Here is a 23,668-nt window from a genome sequence, read left to right as displayed (position 1 = left end):
TTCCGCCGAGAATGAGGAGGAGGAGGAGTGAAGGAAGGGAAAGGGAGGAAGGGGCAACTTGAGCCCATGTGTGAGCTAGCGTGCCGAAGTGAGATCACGGCGTTCTTGAGGTGCTTGGTGCGGTCCTGTAATGTAGTAGGCTGGTTACATTACACATTCACTAGCAGGGGTTTTCAGGCCAAGCAAGGACCCCTTACAAAAAAACAGAAAACTATTATATTGTGTAATGTGCTTGTGCAACACAATTTAATTTCATTATATTTTTGGAAAGAAAATATTTAACATGCATAATTTTATGAAACCATGTATATATTTATTTTTTGAGAAACCCTTCCATGCAGCTTGAAAATATACTTTCAAAGCTATAGCTCACCACATTTAGCTGATCTCACGTGACCTGTCTGTTTTGACCATTGAGAGATTTGTTTATGGAATTATAATTATTCCAATCCACAGGTTTTTCTTTTCATTGCTGTAGGCCTAATATAAATTTGGAACCTCAATATCTACGCTGTTTAAGCTTTAGCTCCGAGATGAGCTCTTCTCGGAGCTATAAACAGATGTGAGGTTACAAACGGAGATGCTTTAATATGGGATGGCTGCAAGTTCTGCTGCAGCTTTGATGGCTTCATAAATGTTGTGTCAAGATGTTTAAATTAAATGTTTGTTTGCTAAGCATATTATCTTTGCAAATGTGTTGGATTGATGTTATTGTGTATTTTTACTATTTTCAGACATTTACATTGTAAAGACAAAACAACAACAACAACAACGTTAATCACAAAGATTTGGCAGCCCCATTCTAGTAACCATTGGGGAGTGGGAACCCCTTAAGGGTCCCAGACCTCCTGTTGAGAACATGAGGTCCTTCCTTGCCATACTGTTAATTATTCAATAACTCAATCAATGTAATCTCTGTAGTGTTCAATTTCCTAAAAAAAATAGTTTATTTACACAAGTTGGTAGGCTATGTGAATAAGACCTTCTGACCTTCTGAATCCATCATACATAATTATGATACATGGTTTGCTATGCCTTGGTGTCTGTCATGTAGCCTACAAAAAGTATGTGGTTTTGTGACGGGACTCACGGGAAATCTTTTTTGCAGAGCATTCACCCAGGTGTCTGTGGTTTTGGGGTTATTATTCTCAATATTCTGTGAGGTTAGGGATAGGTTAAGGTTAATATTTTGTCATAGTTTTTGTGAGGTTAAGGTTAGGCTTAGTTAGGGTTTAGGCATAACCTGGGCGAAAGCTCTGCAAAAAAGGCAGTCCCTTTGGTGATGTGTGCCACAGCTTGCATTATGTGAGTGCATGCCTATGTGTACCAGCAGAGAGCAATAGAGGCTAACAGTAACCCAGTTGATATCCAGGCCAGGGTTCAGCACTAGTCAACTCACAGAGGTTGTTGTTTTCCTCACACTTTTGGTGGTGTAAACTGTAAAGTAACTATAGGAAGGTATAATGTACTATTTAAGTACAATTTTGAGGTACTTTGACTTTACTGAAGTATTTCAAAATATCAATTGTTTTACTTCTACTCATCAGAGGCAAATATTGTACTTTTACTCCACTACAATTATTTAAAAACTTTAGTATGAGAAAAATGAGAGTACTTTTACCACCACTGCATTTCACTCCATTCAAACCATAGCATCAACCTAACCTCTAGAGCTCTCTCTTCTACATCCCACCACCTCACCTCCACATTCTTTGCCCTGCCAGTGACCGGGCTCGGTCCATCCGTCTGTCCCAAACAACAGTATACAGTAATACAAATTAATGGCACGATTGCCATGGCATTTTCTGTGATTGGTGACGCCTGGCCTTTCCTCTAGTGCCACCCTTAGGCCATAAATGTTACACAAATTGACACAATATATGTCAAAACTATGCTACAGTGCTATATGGCATTGCATGTCAGTCCAGCCAGTTTGGGGATTTTACTGTAGACTTGTCTTGTTTTTAAAGATCAGGGTCAGTGGGGAGAGAGAGACCTACGCAGTATGCTCGCACACAGTATAAGGCCAGAGTGAGTCATGCAGGGCTCCAGAGACACGGTTCTTCACAATAACAATTAACACAGCTTTTATTATTTTGTTTCTCACACATTCATCAACTGGGTCACTTTCTGGGTCATCCGCATTAGCCGAACCCCCCCTGGCTTTGGCAGAACTCCCCAGTCCCCACCCCTATACCCCAGTGAGTGTGTGTCCATTACGTAACGTAACCAATCACAAGTCTCTATGGTGAGACCGAGACGTGTACTCTTAAACAAAGCTGTCACGCATGGATCATATAGATAGTGCTGGCCCTTACACAATGCAGGCACACAATGCACACACTTCTCCAAATCACATGATGAAATACATAGGCTACAATACCAAACATCTTGTTAGTGGAATGTTTTTTTTAGGACACTAACAGAGTAGAGATGTAGTTTGACCGAGTTTGATCTAGTGTGGGGCACTGGCCTGGGGCAGATTAAGTCAGTATTCCAAATCTTTGACTTGGTGGTACAAGCACCAAATTTGGCACACACATGCTTGGGAACCTACAGTATACTCTCGCGGAAATAGTCCATGGGCCACTGGGGTTGATATAGGTATAGATTCTGGTGGCAAATTCTAATGATGATTTTTATGTTCCCACATGCCCATGGTATCATTTAAGCCCTGGTAGCACTACCAACTTGGTAGCTTTCTACCTGTTACCACCACTTTTTTATGAGAAATAACCAATTAATTTTTATTAATCTTCATATCATATCCTTATAATGCAATTTAATATATTAAACTATGCCTGTAATTGATGGGGACTGAATTCTAAAACATTGTAATGCCAAAAAATGGTACTTGAATATAGAATAAAGGCATATAAGAGTAATTATTCAAAAAATAGGTAAAATTAGTAGTTTCGTTTTTTCCTTTGGTCATAAAAGGGGCTATATTTTCCGCAATATTACACTTAGAGACTTGCATTTAGCATTACGGTGTACCCATAAGACACCCTGATGTTGAAATATAACAATTATTAAACAAAACGTAGGTAATTATGGCATAGAATGAGCACCCCCCCAACCCCGGAAATTACCCTGCAGAAAGTTACAAGTTGCTGTACATTAATAGTTGTTATTCACAACATCATGAAATCTTATGTGCACATTTTAATGCCAATTGCAAATAATAACTTTCTAATAACACTGTCTAATAACACTTTCTAATAACACTTTCTAGTAACAACACTTTCAAAACCACGTGACTTCCATTGTAAAAGCATTGAGGCGGCCATGAAACACGGACGAAACAGAGCATGTTGATATGTGTGAATGAGGCCTGTGTCCGTCTTCCTCAATCCTTTTAGCCTCAATAGAAATTTATATTTGTACGTCTCTAAATGTTTTGATGAATTGAACAAGGTGGACCCTCTTGTAAACAAGTGTAATGCTTTATTGGGTCGTCCACTCACAGTCTTTGTATTGACTTGTACTGAAATGCAAACTGTTAATAAATATTTCAATCAATCAATCAATCAATCAATCAATCAATCAATAAATACATTTTCAATGGAAGTCACATGGTTTGACCAAACATTTGACCAATCTGTGTTCTACCAATCTGTGTTTGATGGGCGGAACACAGCACAGCCATCAAACACAAATGTTTGGTTCATGTGAGTCCAATTGGAATTGCATTGTGGCGGCCATTAAACACAGACCGAACACAGAAAATGCGTTTGATATGTGTGTATGATATAGCTGCATAATCCTAATCAAATAGGACAAATTGGAAGTTATAAACTAAAGACATTCCACTACAATTCCACTGTAATTTACATCAAGTGATCCCAAAAATGCAAACCTGTTAGATTTCATGGACTTCACAATAAAGTCCCTGTGTTACTCATTGCTTCTGTATTTATCAGCTATTGCAGAAATGGTGTGGTTGGTGGTGTTACAGCCAAGGTCAGGAGTGACCATAGTTGCGGCACACTTTTGAAGAAGATCATGTTGAGAAGGGAAATTCCACACTATGTTGATATTTTTTTGCCACACTTGTATTTTTGAAGTAATTAACCACATAACATAACATAACCCCGTTCCTATTCTGGGGCAAACATTTAGCAAAAATAGCAGTTCTGCAAGCTCACAACACGTTGCATTGTGACTGAGGCGGTGAGTTAATAGATCAGCTATGTTCAAAGATATTTATTAGTACAATAGACTAGAGCCCTAGAGAGCCCTGCTCACTGCCTCTAAACCAATCACGTGAATGAAGGTGCATGCATTTTGTCATTATGGTCCCACTTTCTGGGACAAACAGGTGACCTGTCAAAACTGTGTCATCTTTTAAATGCTTACAGTAAGAGCAACCTATTCTCTGTGGGCCAGGCCTTTGAAGTCAGTTAGTTAGTGTGTGTGTGTGTGTGTGTGTGTGTGTGTGTGTGTGTGTGTGTGTGTGTGTGTGTGTGTGTGTGTGTGTGTGTGTGTGTGCGCGCGTGCGTGCGTGTGTGTGTGTGTGTGTAATTCACTCTGTAGGTTACTTGCATTGGTTGCTACTCTGTACAGTGTAAAATAGCGTGTGTAACTGTAAGGTAATACGACAAATTGTGATTAATGTGTGACCACATCCTCTTGGGAAATAGCATGTTTCAAAACCAATGTCACTCATTTCTTGTCTTCTTCATTCTCTGTGAATACCAATGCTAGGTATAAATCTTTTTTGTGTGCTTGTTCTGCCTTTATTGATAGATTGAAAGTAGGTTGACAGGAAATAGGGAGAGAGAAGGGGGTGACACGCAGCAAAGGTCGTCGGGATCGGGAGTCGAACCCGCTGTCAAACTGGATTAACAGACTAGGTGCGCCCGCCTGCCCGGACCGCTTGGCTGGCTGGGGCCAAATTCCTTAGAAATTCAATATCAGGCAAATCTATACAGTATTATGGTTACAGATAAAAGCGCTGTATCTTCAGATGAAAATAATAATAAAATGTATAATTGTATATATTTTTGAGCAAGGCAAACAAAATGGCATTCCACTCAGCACATACAGTAGAGCTTTGTATACAGACAACAGAAGGCCTCCAGTACAGTCAGTGCTATGATGTCAATATTGTGGCCCGTCCAGTACCCTTTGTCGGAGTACTTGAAGGTCTATGACGTGACGTTAGTCATCAATGAATTACGTCACATGTAGCGTAAACGCCATGCGTTTCAACCAATCAGTGAAACCAATTAACACACACACACACACACACACACACACACACACACACACACACACACACACACGCACACACACACAGATTTGTTGATAGATTCACTGAAATAAACATCAACATATTTGAAGTGAATTAATAAGATGCAATGACTCATTCAACATCCCCCCAAAGCTTCACTCTTTAGCTTTTACTTCTAATCTACAGTATGCATAATGTATTCTAAATATTCCTTGGGGGGGGGGGGGGGGTTCTGTTCCCTATGGTTTTCATTCTCTGACTGTAGCTCACCCACATTGGAGACAAGTTATAACCGGCAACAGTGACGAAATGTTTTTCTAATCGTCATGGGGGCCCACCCATGCCGCCCGAGGAGTTAAGGTGCCAGACTTGGATGGTTAGAGTGGCGCGATTACATACAAAGTCAATGCAAGACGAGAATTGCGGGCGCAGTGCGGCCGCGGCGCGACCTGGTGCGGTACAAACGGGACGAACCTAGGCGAATATATATTCAGGTCCAATTCCTCATGGGGGCCGAGATCCCTGGTCCAATTCCTCATGGGGGCCCTGGCCCCCCGGCCCCCACAGACTCTACGTCACTGACCGGCAACCCAGTTCATGAACAACAATTGATCTTGAAACATGATATGTACGTGCACATATACATGTACAGGTACCAGTAGTGCATTCGTAACACACAATGTATATGATAAGGAAATGACTAAAAATGACAGTCACGTCTTTTTTCTAGTGCGTTTAGCTTTTTTTCATACCATAATTTTGGAAAGATATGATTTATGCAGTTATAGTTTATTAACAGTTTATTTACTGTTTTCTATGATGTATTATATTCTTCAAATTACCAAGTCCCTGTGGTGCAAAACATGATACAATAGCAAATGCAAGGAGAACATTTTACATCTACTTTATAAATATGAGCCAATCACACATTTTGGATCACAAGATAATTTCTTTTGAAAATTGGACTAGCCAACAAAAACTTTGTAAAGCACCTGTCCGACTTTGCATAATAATAAGCTTAATTTAGGACTTCCGTCTGTGCATAGCATACATTCCACGCTTTCATAATTCAGTCACAAGTCAGTAAGGAAGAGATCTCTTATTTCATGCTGTCAATGACATCACATCAGATTGCACTAACGTTGTGTGTGTGTGTGTGTGTGTGTGTGTGTGTGTGTGTGTGTGTGTGTGTGTGTGTGTGTGTGTGTGTGTGTGTGTGTGCGTGCGTGCGTGCGTGCGTGTGTGTGTGTGCGTGCGTGCGTGCGTGTGTGTGTGCACATGCGTGGGTGTGGTCACATGTGTCTCATATTCTGCTTTCTGTGTGTCAGTAGACTACACAGCAAAAGTGATTTAGTGTATGTGGGTGCTCACTCGATGTTGTCTCTAAGCTCTGCTTAAATCTAAAAACCTGTCTCAGCATGTGAAAACTGTTCCTCGATACTGACACAAAAAAACCTATACAAGCCTTCTTTGGACCATGCCTTTTAGTCACCCCTTCAAAGAAACCACAATGGGGATTGAACAAAGCTCAAGTCACACTCCTACAGTATTAGGCTATACCTATACTTAATAATCCTGGGTGGGGGACATTCAGACGCAGTGAATCATGCTAGTAAAATATCATTAACATTCCACACTTTTTTTTTCTCAAACCATCCTATTTATTCAAGGATGGTTATGTTTGCTGAGCCTACATAGCCTGGTTAACCACTCCCCCTTGAAATCACATTTGAGCCAACATGCCTGTACTACTGACTACTGACAGCACCCTGCTGGCTCCATCACATTTGCACAGTTGGGAGCAGCCCATTGCTTTGCTACCATGTGCTTATTATACCCTGGCCTAACATGACGGGTTGCACACCAAAGATCTACAAATGAGTTTATGAGCTTGTAGAACGCCATTATACAATGGAGTATAGCCTACCTACAAGACTACACCCGGTTTTCCTAGAAAACCACAGTCCTGGCCTCTGCATGGCTACTGAGGCAGCAGCTGAACAAGTAATGTGGGATTAACTGCTTTCATGAAGGGAACCTATAGCCCTGTTCAGATATAGTTTTCGATTTAGAAAATGAATGCTTGCCAACCACATTTTCCCCAACCAGCCTGGAGATCTAATATAATGACCTTCTGGGTCACCTGAGCTGCTGTTTCTGCAACACAGGGGTTCACATTAATTTCCAAAGTGCATTCAACACGTTTTCAACAACATTTCAGAAATATTGACTGTAAAAACTATGTGTAATCTATGCAGATATTAGAAAGGAGGGGCTCGTGGGGGGGGGGGGGGGGGGGGGGGTATGGAAGCTCTCCCCCCTATAATCTCTGATACTGGATATCAATCAGCATCATTAATAACTAGCTTTGTACGTACCATTTCTGACGTGTTGTCTACTCACATGTTTTATTAAAACTGTCAAATGGTGATTCAATCAAGATGAATAAAATAGATAAAAAAAAGACATGTTCCTTCACAGGTCACACACAGACATACCTGTAGTACATATACTGTACATACAGTAGTACATACCATGAATGCTTGCCACAGGTAGGACTGCATACCACAGTAGCACGGAACACGTACCGGACGTGTCTCAGGGATGACAAAGGTAGGTGCAGTTTCCAGAAGTCATAACTGTGATTGTGTGAAACTCTGTCTTCTCTCTCTGTGGAGGATTATGCAACTTCACAACTTCACATAGCAAAAAGGTGTAGTCGCATGCAGATATCATAACTTATTGAACTGGGATGTGTGAAAATTTGTTTGATTGATTTATAATTAAAAAATTGTATTAGCATTTTTAAGACCTACATACAAAGACATGACTTATGGTCATGAAGTGTGGGTCATGACCGAAACAATAAGGTCGCGAATACTAGCGGCATACAGGGGAAAGAAATGTCAGCCTCAGATCCCTGGGGGACCCCAATCAACCAAATACAAGTACATTAACAGTATTTCTAAGCAACATGCGCCTATTCCCATGCAAATCATGGGTGACAGATGGTATAATACAATCACTTTAATTCAGCTGATACTCTTTGAGGTAAATTAGCTTATGGCTAACTCTGGCCCATTTACGTGGATGTGAAAACTGACATACAAACTGCCATGCTGAAGGCCAAAACAACTAACTCCTTTTCTTATCTCTCCCTCAAAAAGCCTAATCATTCTGTACTGCTGAATGCTTTTAATGCTAATGCAGGAATAGAAACTTATTCTGTGTTTACGCTTCTTGAAGGTCACCCTGGATAAGAGCGTGAGAGCTCCTGACGCACCATGACTTACTTAAAACAATTTTGTGTCTTTGCACATGAGTGTAGTGTGAGTGTACTGTAAGTGTGTATGTGTGTTTACTACTGAGAAGATTATGTGGATAGAGTTTCAAATACGTAAATGCTTGGAAATACTAAATAATGGCACACCAAGAGGAAGCTGACTACAGTAATGTCAAGATTCAGTGTGTGTGTGTGTGTGTGTGTGTGTGTGTGTGTGTGTGTGTGTGTGCGTGCGTGCGTGCGTGCGTGCGTGCGTGCGTGCGTGCGTGCGTGCGTGCGTGTGTGTGTAGGTGGTTCGGGCATCTGGTCAGGTCCTCGAGGCACGTCCAACTGGAAGTAGACCCCGGGAAAGACCAAGGCACAGTTGGAGGAAATCGACTGGCCTTGGAACGTCTCGGGATCCCCCAGGAGGAAGTCACTAATTTTGCTCTGGAGAGGGAAGTCTGGAACACTCTGGTGGAGCTGTTGCCCCCGCGACACGACTACGGATAAGCGGTTGAAGATGGATGGATGGATGGATGGATGTATACAAAGACAGAAGCAAACAGAAATAAACCACAGATATATTGTACATACCTAGGTTCAAACATACAATAACAGATAATACCGTAACAGATAAGAGTAGGCTATAAATAAATAAATAGCTTGAAGACATGCGTATTTATGCATTTGTTGTTATTTCAATTCCCCTATGTGTATACAGAAATTGCACTCACTGCCACAACATGTGGAGGACCACGATACCCCTCCCAGTTCCACTCCCCGTTGAACAGGTCCCCCGACCAACCTGTAAGGCTTGCCAATGTACCACCAGAAATAAGTGATAGAGGAATCAAACCCCAGCTACACTAGCGATCCGGCATGTTCCCAACGGCCTTTGCTGTGTGTCACTCCCGTTTCCTAGCTGTCTAACACACCTCACTTCACTATCAATAAAGGCATAAAAAGCTCCATGATGGTAGTATCTCAAGACAGACTCAGAGCTCTACATAAAAACTATTGCCAATGGGTTCCCAGATTGCCATGGCGGTGGCATGGAAATGTACCCATGCACCACCTGGATGCCAAACCAGTCATTCTCAAAGGAAATCATGGCAGGATGTACACGTATAGTTGATTTTCTGTAATGTGGGTTTTCGATAGTCATTTACTGCACGTCATGCCTTGCTGTATCTTAGATCACACATAATCACGTAACCAAAGTTATGACTCTGGTGTGCCCATGCAGATGTGTGAGAACGAGATTATCATTGATAATCTATTGTTCACTGTTGAAGTTTTCTGAGAAATGTGACTCTCACATTTACAATTACTCCTTTCACACACATATCACATTTAACTATTAACTCCATTCATAAGTTAACACACACTCCTGTCCTGATGTGAGATCAAACAATATTGTTTTCTCTCTTGCAGAATTTCCTCCTTCCTTTTACACCCTTTCACCTCCTATCCAGCTAGCCTTTTCCACTCCTGTCACTCTCTCTCTCGTTCTTTCTCTTCCTTTCTGTATATGAACTGGTCCATGCTTCCGGCCAACAGTGACTCAGACTGTTGGAATGCTTTCTGAAACAGAGGGACAGAGAAAGGGCTGGAGAAGAGAGGAGAGGGTGTGGAGAGGAGAGCATATGACAGAGGAGAGGGGTGGAGGCATCGCAGGGGGGGCACATTTATGGTATCTCATGAGGATGTTTGAACATGCAGAAGTGATATACTGTGTGTATGTGTATTAGAGTTGAGAGCGTTTGAGAAGTTCTGGAATGGCTTTTTAACCACATAAAACATTGTGTCTCTGCTCTGAGCGTGTCATAATATTGTTGACCATCTTACAATAAATGCACCACGTCTCTGTACGTGTGTACGTCTGTAAGGCCACATGCATAACTCAAGAACTGTTCGCCCCCACCGACTTCCATTTCACACACACGTTCCACACCACCACAGGGAGTGCAGCGCCCGGCCTTGAGTTGGTCGGATCCACGGTTGTCCAGAATCACCACAAATGGCTCTGGTCAGGCTCTGCCAGTGGACCTAATGAGCTTTCAGGCCTATATTCATAGTCTAGTTTTCGGTGAATAGGTGACCACTGTGACCACTTATCGGTTTCTGAACTGCCCACAGCCCTCCTATGAGACACAGACTGAGTAGTCTGTGTCCCACTTCACCACTAAAAGTGATGAAGTGGTCCTTTAAGTCCCTTCATCTGTAGACTTCTCAGCCTCTGCCTCAGCCAATTGATTACCATGGCAACCTAGTATTCCATATACTAGGTTCCCAACTTGCATCGTTCCCAAGTAGGCAGGTGGCCGACGTTCACAGGTCTAGTTCAGTGAAAATAGGCAAGCATTCAGCAAAAAATAGATGATCTACATCTCACGACGAACGTGTATTTTACTATTTTTAACAGATTACTTTAGGCCCACAGGTTAGGGCAGGAATAGAAACTTATTCTGTGTTTACACTTCTTGAAGGTCACCCTGGATAAGAGCATGAGAGCTCCTGACGCACGATCACTTATTTAAAACAATTTTGTGTCTTTGCACATGAGTGTTAGTGTGGGTGTAAGTGTATCTATGTGACTGTGTGTTTACTACTGAGAAGATTATGTGGATAGAGTTTCAAATACGTAAATGCTTGAAAATACTAAATAATGGCTCTAGCACGCCAGGAGGAAGCTGACTACAGTAATTACATGGCAAGATTCAGATTCAGTGTGTGTGTGTGTGTGTGTGTGTGTGTGTGTGTGTGTGTGTCTGTGCGCATGCACGTGTGCGTGCGTGCGGGTATGTGTAAAGTCACAGCTTCCTGTTTCAAGGACAAACAACAACGCTGAGGAAGGCTGCACCTGGCTGAAACGCGTCCGTTGTCTCGTCAGAGAAAACGTGAAAACATTTTTCTTGTGTGCTGGCATTTCCTGGCATTTCCTTCTTTCAAACAAGGTTGTAGGCTTACAATGTCAAAACTAAAAATTACAATAATTTCTTTTGGAAATAAATGTGCATTATATTGATACATTGTGAAGTATATACTGTACTGAATTTTTTTATTGTATGAATTCATTATTCATCTACTTCTGATAGTTTCTGATAGTATGTTGGCTATGTTATCACCCATACCGATATATACATAGGCTACATGTACACACATGTCTGTGACAATGCCTTAATCTCTTATGTAATATCTAGATTGGATCCTTGAATAATGACTCTCAAATCCTCATGTGTGCTTGCATTCCTTCATGCAAACACACACTCACCACCGGCCCCACAACCCCCCCCCCCCCCCACACAAACATACACAGACCCATGATCATAAATCCTATCTATTCTTCATCATTCATCATACCCGCTATTAGCAACCTTCCGAAACCTGAAATGTTACAGCATCCGCATCACGCAGGACTCCCCTGTTGTCATCTTTTCCGGAGTCACCATGTTCATGTAGTGATGAAGAGGCTCATAAATTATGTCATGGTAACCCAAACATAAACATCCGCCTCAAACGGCATCCCCAAAAGCCCTGAGGTCATGTGATGGGGAAAGATATTACAAGGCACTCTTCCCATTGTAAAAAAAGCTTAAAAGGCTAGTTAATCTTTGAATACAGTCAACACACATATTTCGGGCAAACCTTTTGTATTGTTGATTGATTGAATACTTTATAAATCAGAAATGAAAACATGCACATGGTACAGTAAGAGATTAAGGCTAAAAGAACATGGCTTCATTACCCTGAAGATTAATAATCAATCTATAGCTAAAATCAGGATTGTCCCGCAAACCCAATCGGATCAGGTGATCGGAAATTGGGACCGATCACATAATTTTCAAATGATCTGAATCGGATCGGGAGCCAAAAAAACGTGATCGGGACATCCATAGTATGAATATTATATCCATATCATGATATTGGACTGGAAATTGTCTGTGATTTAGGATATTGTACTATTGTGATATGGCACAAGTGTTCTATAAAACATAAATATCGGTATCGGCAGATGCTCAAAATCAAATGATCGGTACATTCCTAGCTATAATAAATCAATATTTAATACATATATTTTTATATTGAGAAGAGTGCCTTCACTGCCATGGCATATGTTTGTTTTTGTATTTATTGAACCCTTTATTGAACCAAACAGCCCTTTCTAACAAATTATGTTTATTAGACTTTTTGTCTGTTGTCTGTAGTGCTTTCATCTCTCTAACAGAGGGGATGGGGGTTAATACTCACATATATGCATGTTTTTTTCTATGCCCCTCTCACATTCATTGATGTGCAATGTTTAGGTTGAGGTAATGCGTTGATAAACCATGAGATAATGTGTGTGTATGAACAAGGATCATGTCTGAACATGATGAATATTAATCATTAAAATAACAAAAGGAGTAACAAATCCCCCAGGGGTAGCTTTAAAGAGTTGTCCAGTTGCAAGATGTACTCTACAACTCATCTGCAGCTGCTGATAATGACTAACCATCTATGCTGATAATGACTAACCATCTATTAGCATATTAGCAAATTTACAGACTAAAGTCTGTACATTTATTGTCATCTTACAGTTATCCTTAAATTGATGTATTATTATTATTATTCTAGCATTATTCTAGCATTATTATTATTCGTCATCAATTTGAGGGAGCAGTTGTTCCTATTTATAAAATGTTATATATATATATATATATATATATATATATATATATCTACTATACAAGTGAAAAGGTGTACCCATACTCATTCTTCATGCTCTATCTCCGACCGAACCACACTTTCACCACACATCTCTATATGCAAAATAAATTCGGCACGCTCCCCGAACTGACATAGCCTATTTTTTAGCCGTTCAAGTGTCTTATTTGCTCGGCAAATATTACTTTTATGAAAATCATGATCGAGCCAGCAGATAAACGGGTGCCACAACACGCCGAGAAACAAGGAATTTAACCACGCTACTTGCATACACTGCAACTCGCTTACAATTCGCAAACCTGGCAACACCCTGCCTCATACGTCACCAGCTCTGTTCTGTCCGTTTTTGATGGGCGAGTGGACATTTAATGCAAATAAATTAATTATAGGTCCAGCAAGCAAATCATGATGGTCTGTTTGTGCTCAATAGGTCACAATAACATTCCGAAATTAGGTGTTGGGCTTTGTATGACATTTTCCCCAGTAGTAGTTGCATAATCTATCTCAGCTTTGGCTTGATAGCACACATGCTAACAGTGGTGAACACAACGTTAGCAGCATTTGATGACAGGTTGCCTTAGCAGCGTACAGTGTGCGCAGACCTAACGTCAGTTGTTTACCACAGAAACACACAATGTAACATTATAAACTCATGTAACCTTGCGTGTCTTGATTGCCCCTTTTTTATTTGACCAAGACAGACCATGCTAACGGTGTTAGCGCGTTAGCATCACACAGCTTATGACAATCCAAACGTTTTTAATGTGAGATGTTCTGGTGAGTTGGTGATCACAGAGGATTTTAATGCAAATAAATTAATTATAGGTCCAGCAAGCAAATCATGGTCTGTTTGTGCTCAATAGGTCACAATAACATTCCGAAATTAGGTGTTGTGCTTTCTATGACATTTTGGCCAGTAGTACTTTCATATCTGTCTCAGCTTTGGCTTGATGATAGCACATGCTAACAGTGGTGAACACAACGTTAGCAGCATTTGATGACAGGTTGCCATAGCAGCGTACAGTGTGCGCAGACCTAACGTCAGTTGTTTACCACAAAAACACACGATGTAACTTTATAAACTCATGTAACCTAACCTTGCGTGTCTTGATTGCCCGTTTTTTAAGACACACCATGCTAACGGTGTTAGCGCGTTAGCATCACACAGCTTATGACAATCCAAACGTTTTTAATGTGAGATGTTCTGGTGAGTTGATGATCACAGAGGATTGTGTATTATATCAACCTGGGATTTTATAATAGGCTATAAATTGCATTTTACATTTATTTTTGTCTCATGAAAAGCGTTAATGACCTGACAATGACAAAACAATTATCTTATTTCAATTGAAGTGAAAAACCATTTATTTTATTTCAATTTAAGTTCGTTAGCATCACACAGCTTACAGGCTCAGTGTTGCATGTAGAATACTTTCAAACATGACAATCCAAACGTTTTTAATGAGAGATGTTCTGGTGAGTTGGTGATCACAGAGGATTGTGTATTCTATCAACCTGGGATTTTATAATAGGCTATACATTGCATTTCACATTTATTTTTGACTCATGAAAAGCGTTAATGACCTGACAATGAAAAACCATTTCTTTTATTTCAATTGAAGTTTGCTTTGGACCAACACAACTACACACACTACAACTCGCTTTTCCAATAACCCATCCGTTACTACAGTGGCGGAACAACATTGGGCCGGGCCGGGGGGTGAGACAGCACGACCGGGCCTCAACGAACCTGACTCCCAACAGCGTCCCCCCCCCCCCCCCCCCCAAACGGGGAAAAAATAATTTATGCTAACAGTTGCTGCTAATTTGAGCAGGCGTACATGAACGAGAGAGGAGTTATATGTGTGAGGAGCTGATCACAGTCACAGATAGAGAGGAAAAGTGTTATATTTTGCCTATTATTTCTGCTATATATTATTGATCGCGTCTGTGTCTGTCTGTGACATTGCGCAGCAGTGCACACACACGAGAGAGAGAGATAGAGAGAGAGAGAGAGACGTAGAGAGAGAGAGGTGCTGCGTGTTAAAAAAAAATAGGCTACTACTCATCTTTGTGTTCTGTTTCAACAATATTGGACAAAGTTTGAGCCACAAACACATTGCTCTCTCTCTCTCTTCTCCTTTTCTATAAATTAAATAGGCCTATTCATGATTCTGCTTATAGAGAAGTAGCCTATGTTAGTTTGTTTTATGGACTTGAGAGCTACTTTCAAATCCCTTTCTCACAATCTACAACACAACGTTATCATTGTCATTGTGCTATAATAATAACTAATAACCCATCCGATGTGGAGTCAACTCCCGCCATTTCCTTCTTCCCATAGTGCGTGGCGAAGTAACTCTGGGATTGAGTGGCCGCGTAGCGGCCACGAAATTCTAGTATAATATATATATATATACACACACACAGTCACACACACACACACACACACACACACACACACACACACACACACGTAATTGTTATTATTATTATTATTATATTTTCATTTTGTACGATGCCAGATGTGTGGGCATCTTGCATTAGGTTACTGGGTCTATACCTATTATTATTATATACTAAATATTTTATAGGCGTCGGGCGACACTAATTAATTGTGGTTATATGAAAAGGCAGAAAACATGAATGGCATTATATATGAAAAGGCAGAAAACATGAATTGCATTTTAGAGATATTTTTATTTCTCATTAAATTAGTAGGCTACAATAAATAATAATACAATAAATAACAAATAATTGAATAAATAAATAAAATATTCTTCATGATTCAACAAACAATTGTGTCAGTTTCAAGTTCGACTATGCTTTGTGAGTTCTAAAAAGTAGTTTGCTTTGCTATTTGCCTGAGGACAAATTTCTACTTCTATTTGTGAGCACACAAACATATACAATTCAAGTGTTTACAGTTTCTTCTTTTCAAGTATTAGGCTAGCAGTAAATATGCATTCGGTTCAGTTCAGTTCAGTTCAGTTCAGTTCAGTTCAGTTCAGTTCAGTTCAGTCCTTCAAGTGTTCTTTCCACACCCAAGGTGAGCTAGTAAACATGTCTTGAGACTCTTGACATGCAGCTCGTTTCCCATGGGACGCCGGGCAGTGGGCACGGAGCGCAGCTCCACTCCGTACTAGTCCAGAGGAGGACACAGTCCATTCCAAAAACTCAGCACGGTTCTTCCGTGGCAATTGCGGATTTTCCAGTCCTTTTATTTAGTTACTATCGCTACCCAGTTTGTGATAGACCAGGAGGGCCACCACGTAGCCGTTTCTGGTGCTCTGCTGATACATGCGGCTCATCTCCGTCTCCAGACCGGGATTGGGGCAGGTGGTGTTGAGCAGAAACTGATCCCATGATGACGAGCGGAGACTGGACAGATCATCACAGTTCGGTGATGGGAGTGAAAGACCCTCGGAAGCGCCAGCAGCATCAGTTAGATGCCGCGCGTGTTCCTCTGCAGACTGGAAGGGGAGAACCTGGTAGTCGCTTGCCGGGCTGTCGCCACTACCCACCGGCGTGTCGATGCAGGGCTCCTCGTTGTAGATCTGCAAGGCCACCACGAGACACAGGACGATCAGCCAGCGCTTGACTGGGCTCCTCTCGACAGGTGGAAGGTGCATGCGGACTTTAGCTGGGTACATCACCCGGCCGGTACAGCGCTTCCTCGGCCGGATAGGAGCGTAGGAGCGCGCGGCGGTCGCCTGAGCTGGTATCCGCTCGAAGGTGAAGATTTCTGGCTCTCTACTCCGCGTAGCCATCATTCTGGGTACAGCGAAGTGTTCTGCCTGGGTTGTCTGAATAGACAGAGTCATGCTGTTTGATCTCGAGTACATTTTTAGCAGTTTTGTTCGAGTTTCTTTCGTCTTTTCCCCTGTAGCCGTGTTGTTCAGTTATATCTGAATGTAGTTGTATGGTGCGAGACCAAGGTTTATATCTAGTTTAAAGGTTTTAGGTACGCCCCTATGCTTGGTTAGCCACTCCCTGACAGTGAGCCAACGCTGCAACGCAACATTGCTCAACGATGAAAAGTACATTAAATTTTGCATTATTTCTAAAGACATGACTTCATCCTCGAGGCCTGCTAGACAGGATGAAGATAGTCTAGTATTTCCCATGACAGATCGAGTCAGCAACATTATGCGAATTAAATAAGCCTACTACAATAGACTATTAAAAAGTATTAAATTATTCCATACATTTTTTATGGATTGACAACATAATCGGAATGTGTTATGATTTTAGGATAGTGATAATACATTACTATAATGCAGAGCAACCCTGAATTTGATTTGGGAACAGATCTGATTCATATCATATGTTAAATTAAATTAAATTATATGAGCTAGTGGTTAGACCGTTTGTGGTTATAGGTATAGCAGCTTTATTGGATAATTAAAATTCCAATATTAAATGTCATTAAATGTAAATGTAACCAGCTTTCCACATGAATTAGGCTTATGCATGCATACATGTAATAATACTTCCTAAAGATGATAAGGAAATTATACTTAAATATGATGATATACTGTATGACTAACAAAAAGTGAGATGAAAGATAATGCAACCATGTTGCGTGCGTGCGTTTGACGTGCGTGCGCTTGTGTGTGTGTGTGTGTGTGTGTGTGTGTGTGTGTGTGTGTGTGTGTGTGTCAGTGTGTGTGTGTGTGTGTGTGTGTGTGTGTATGTGTGTGTGTGTGTGTGTGTGTAAAAGACTGACAGGTGCATAAAACAGAAACGATAAGGAAGAGCGTGCCAGACGCAGCCAGAGGGACCTATAGTGTTGAGCAAGTGAATCAGGAAGTATACTCTTTATTTATACCTGCTTTATAAAGTACTTGGTATCCAAAATATAGTAGTTTACTTGTATATTATATTAGGACTTCTGCTATATGCCTGCAACCTTCCTGGAAAAGGTGATGTACAATACAACCTGTTTAGCCAGCTCCTTGACACAATTCACCCTGTACTACCTCAGGAAGTACAGGGTTTAACATTTCAGTCATTTGATTTCTGTGGAAGTCTTAACAAGTCTTAGCCTGCCAAGAAAACATCCTTTCTGCGATAGCTGTTAGCTAAATATTCTTCTAAAGGTGAGAATAAAAACCTTCAACCAATGCAAGATGCTATTGCTAGCTTACTATAGATTGTTTACACAAAGTGTTATGAATGGTTTGGTCAAGTTATTCTTCTGTAACCTTTATCAAAGGCTAAAATCTAAACATAAGTCTAATTCAGGCCAAGAGTTTCACACTCAAATTGACTCAATTGTTTATCTGGTTCCTATAAAACATGTTGGTACATTATCCCTATACTGGCCTATACCTTGCTTGAGTTAGTGCTTCAGTACTGTGTATAAATGCTACTCCCCCTGAAGCACCAGCACTATCGTCACCCTTACACCTATGAAATTAACACCATTTACTTTTCATTGTTACTTGTATATTAATATTGAACCCCTTTCTACCTTTACATCTACAATCAGATCCATATTACAGTAGGCCTATAATACTCATTGCAACCTAAATCTACTGTATATCATGGCTGGACAAATGCACATCAAATCCTATTCTTGTGATAAAAAGTGCTATGCACGTTTATCTTTGCCCTGCACAAGGTCTATGATTCCCAAGTTTACAAGTTGAGAATATATCATTTACACAAGTTGGAAACCGTAACAAGTGAACAAGCACTGAATTGAGACCATGATATCTTTGCCCAATATTAGATTTTATCCACGGGAATAATAACAAGTGTAAAAAATAATAATAATGAGTGTGACACTTTTATGGCCAAATCAATCAACTCAGTGCACAAGAGCTCCAGCCAAGACAGACCCCCCTCCCACAGACAGAGCCTGCAAGGGATGAATGTCAACATAAACAGTGGAACAAAATTAAAATACAGCTAGAAGGATGGATGTGTCTTTCTGCAAGGAAACACACCATGCAGCACAATCATATCTGATGATAGATAGATGACAGATAGAGGGGAAAGCATATAGGGCGGCCTATATAAAAATATATTTTATCTTTAATCACTATTCATTTATAGTCTAAATTAAACCTTAGTTCTACAAAGCCAGTATGATTATTGGTGAAATAAAGTGCAAGGCATGCCATGTGTAGAATTTCCAGTGCAAATGTAGCCCCCAATAAGGGCATACGCTCACAGTGACTGGTGCTATAGCAGCGTGAGCTGAGCCGTGTGGAGTACACTATATGCACGTGGCAGCATGAGCTGCACTTTGATTGGTCTGCCTTTGTGGGGGTACAGATATAGAGATAATACTGTTAACTGTTCTAGATCAGTGGTTCTCAACCTTTTCTCAACGCCTCACAACTCTTTTGTAATTATGTAATTTACCTCTCCCGCATATACGAAAATAACTGCAGCACATATTTGTCGGGAGTGTGGATGTTCCTTTTCATTTCACACAGTGTTTGGTTAGCCTGTGGCAGCAGGAATGTTATTGGCGTGTTGGTCTGAAACCTGGAGCTGGTTTCCCTTCCGGCTTATAGGTATGATATGTTTGCTCAAGCACACGCCAAGGATGCCCTGGGTATGTGTCACATCTCTAAGATTATACTGTAAAGACACAGACACTAAACCGCCCACATAACCAACACCCAGCACTGGGAACCTTGACAGTGTGTCTGGGTGGTTGGCGGTTGGTAGTACTGTGAAGAGCAGTGGGAGAATCTTGACACAACATTCATCAGAGCAATGCAGGCGGTCTACTGTAGTACTGATTGCCATATATGGGAATCTTTGGGTTTGGCCGCTCTCTGAACCCAACCTGAGTGAACTGAAATTAGTTTAATATTCTAGCGTACCCCCTTCTGACTTTCTATAAATTAGCCAAGTGTTATTCTAGAATGCTATATCTGGATCCAATGCTCTAGTATTCTAGTGTATTATTGATAATCATTATCATTATAATGTCCATTTGACATAATAGATTTGTGTGTATATAGCCCCATATTATTACAATTAGTTTGATTTAGCTTCAGTCATTTCTTTTCTGGAATTAGCCTTTCCATCTCATTATACGTATCCTATTGCAATGACTCAAACATAATATTATTCCATGTCTGACCATTGGCTGACAGTAACTGACCTAACCTCCTGCAGTCTGTTGGGTGTTTGAAGTTATTCATTTGACGGTCAGTGTTGTTCTAGTCATATGGAAAGGGAGCGGGAAGCTTGTTTCCTCTCAGCCAGCCCAGTTCACCCCCAGTATTACAGTATGTGTGCTCAAATGTATGTGTGTGTGTGTGTGTGTGTGTGTGTGTGTGTGTGTGTGTGTGTGTGTGTGTGTGTGTGTGTGTCTGTGCGTCTGTGCGTGTGTGTTTTTGTGTGTGTGTGTGTGTGTGTGTGTCTGTGCTTTTTGTTTACACAGTTTTTCTTGTAATTCTTGTCTATACCCTGAACCACATAGTCGTCTGTAAAAGCTGTCCGGGCTGCCAGCCGTTGCTTTGATTAGTTGTTTGAAGTTTCCAGGATGAAGTGGACACACACACACACACACACACACGCACACGCCATTGGTTGAAATAATCACATGGCTGCCAGGCAGCCGGGTCATTGTGGCGATGATGTGATAATATGTTCATTGTTGTGAGATAATTCTCATCAATGTGCCCTTTGGTTGGTTAAACTGGCTTGTCGCCATGCAAACCAGCCTACGTGCAGAACCAGAACAGACAATGACTGTTGTAGTACACATGCGCTCAGGGGTCAGTACGGTGCCTGTACCCCACTCTTCCTTTACCTACAGTATACCCCACAGGAAGTTTTCTCTCCATTTTATATATGGGAACATTTTCATTAGAATCCTGCCCTGCAGACATGGCTCAACCAGTTGTAAGTGTTGAGTTTTCATGCCACTTCTCTGCCCCCTCCTTTGTGTGTGTCTCATGTACTCTGATTTACTGTGTATATGTACTGTACTTTAGCAGCAACATTACAGTAATATCCTTCATTAAATGTAGCCATACTGGATGTCATTCAGCAGCAATAGTAGCATTGCATTTCAGAAGTCTTGCATATCCTACATTCGAGACTAACACTGCAGCAACAGAGTGGTGAGCAAATAAAATCAGGAACTTCTATGATAATGTTCTATGATTAAATGTTGAGAGTGGGGCACTAGCGGAGAGAAAAGTTTCCTCTGTCCTATTTCATCATCGCTTTCATCACTTTCCTTTCGAACTGTGATTGCTGCAATGTTTCTAAGGGGAGGGTAATCTCACCCAATCCCTGTTATGGCAGAGTTGGGGAGAGGGTGCATGGGTTCATCCTGTGAGCGGACCATAGACTGTAGACATGCTGCTTTTCACAACTAGCCCGATCCAGACCAAAAGTAAACTCAAGCTTTTGGCATGAGTAACTTGGCTGTCATACTGGAACAACCGTCGCTGCCTGGTAGCCTACTACTGTTCAGCAGAGCATGTTTAGTTTTCTCTTCTTTTACAATAATCCCTGGGGGTAATAGAGGAAGTCCAGTTGTCTTTGAACTGGCCTGATGATGGTGCTGGTGGTGAGCACCTATATGTACAGTAGCAGACACAACAACAAGATGCTAAAACTTGAAGAACAAAGAAGATAGCACATTTTCTGTTCTCATTTCCAATTTTGTCCAATCTGTATGTTAATACAATATAACGTATACAATTGGGGTGGTTGTACAGTATTTTGTCTCCCTGCCCTTCTATTGTCAAAAGTCATGTCTCATCTTTCACCTGATGGTCAAGATTCAATTTATCCCCATAGCAAGCAGGCCAGCTCTATTAGCTCAATTGTAAAACTGTCAGCACTAGAAGAGGAAAGTTACATAGTGCTGCTTTAAGAGTTTAAAATGGAAGCCCTTAAGGCTCACTTCAAAGTCTTCAAGCACACTTGTCTTGAAAGTGGCTTGAAATGAGCCTAAGGGTTCTATTTATGTTCCACTCCACAGGACCCTCAAGAACCTATACCAAAAAACAAAGGTTTGGTTCGGAGGTATGTGAATGCACCTTGATGTGAACAGGTTCACCTTGATGTCCTGAGGTGCTGGTCGTGTCTCTGTCCACCTCTTGACCAAACCTCAACTCCACCTGATGAATTGAAAATGGAGGACCCTGATGTAAACAAGTCTTAGTGCTTTTTCTGGTTTTATCCTCGTATAGTTTTTGTATTGATCTGTACTTTCGTTGAAATGTACCCATTCTACATACTGTGAATAAAATGTTCAATCAATCAATCAATCAAACCTTGGCCTTTCAGAACCCGACTAGGCCACTTTGCCAGTTATTGGCTCTGTAACTATAACTGAACTAACACAGTTTAAACCATTTGGAAGCCTCTCTTAGCCTGGAATCCAGACATAATATTGCTCCTTTTATCTTTTGGATTCTTTCCACTTACAAAAGTCAAACAATCAGTCTGGATTCCAGGCATGTGCAGCCAAATACCGTACAATTGGACGGAAACCACCGTTGATTCCAGGTGCGTAGCTACGGGTGGGCCCGGGTGGGCCACCCATCGAATGTTTTTTCTTTTCTTTTAATAAATACATAATAGGTTTCATAAAGTCGGTTCATTTTCACTAATAATGTGCCTAGACTAGTTTTTTGTAGAAGAGGCAAACTTATTGTTTATGCCATTTGCTTTGATATCATACTGTTGATTATCGTGTATTAATCTAGTAAATTAATACTATTACACTAAAAAGGATAAAGATGAAGGCAAAACAGACCTTTTTATAGTACAATAATGTTTCAAGTTTACACATAAAAAACAAATTACACAACACAAACACTTTATTTTAAGAACACACCCAAATCAAATCATATTATGGGGTGCATGTTCAATCAATTATTCCATAAAAGCAAACGGCATAAACAATATTAGTTACAAAGTCTACAAAAAGAAAACGTACAAGTTAGCGTTCTCTTGTATCATACCATACTACTATACATATATGTTACCCATCAGACTATCCAGGCATCCAGCATATCCACCTTGGAGGAGTGTCGGTAGGCCAATTACAGGCAGGTGGGGCGCTACCATGCCTGTGCTCGGAAACAAACGGAATTCACGCGTCTTAGACTATAGGATACGAGTTGTTGTTGTTACGTCCACTTCCTGCCTAAGTCCATGAGACTGCTGCTACAGATCTAGCCATGTGGAGATGTTTACGTTTTGTTTAATCATCTTTCTCGTCCCGGGCCATAGCACGCCGAAAGATCTGATAAACTAAAAATAGACTCTCGAGGAGGAGGTTGCGATGACAATACTGTGGATTATGCTTTTCTAAATCTTCCGAAGTTCCGACACCTCAGCAACAAGGTATTTGGAATGGAAGCTTGTTTTGTGATTTCCACTTAGTTTCAAACAAAAGGATATTTATTTCTGTAGCTTTTGAATGAAGACATGTGACTGTGTGTGACAGTATTTGAAGCGTTTCA

General features: G+C 40.9%; 1 protein-coding gene across 1 annotated transcript; it reads right to left on the bottom strand.

The window, feature by feature from the left end:
• Positions 1 to 16,214: 16,214 nt before the first annotated feature.
• On the bottom strand, positions 16,215 to 17,133 carry ier3 (immediate early response 3). Its single transcript, XM_080766056.1, has one exon. It carries the CDS (start codon positions 17,051 to 17,053, stop codon positions 16,433 to 16,435), a length of 621 nt encoding a protein of 206 aa, XP_080622182.1. The 5' UTR covers positions 17,054 to 17,133; the 3' UTR covers positions 16,215 to 16,432.
• Between the last annotated feature and the right edge of the window lie 6,535 nt (positions 17,134 to 23,668).

This window comes from Protomyctophum bolini (genome assembly GCF_963924005.1).
Source record: "Protomyctophum bolini genome assembly, chromosome: 6".
In the NCBI taxonomy this organism is placed as follows: Eukaryota; Metazoa; Chordata; class Actinopteri; order Myctophiformes; family Myctophidae; genus Protomyctophum; species Protomyctophum bolini.
Note: the sequence above shows the minus strand (reverse complement) of the source record. Positions and strands in the feature narration are given on the sequence as shown.

Coding starts and splice junctions, on each gene's coding strand:
- ier3 (XM_080766056.1), bottom strand. CDS start 17,053: ATGTACTCGAGATCAAACAGCATGACTCTGTCTATTCAGACAACCCAG.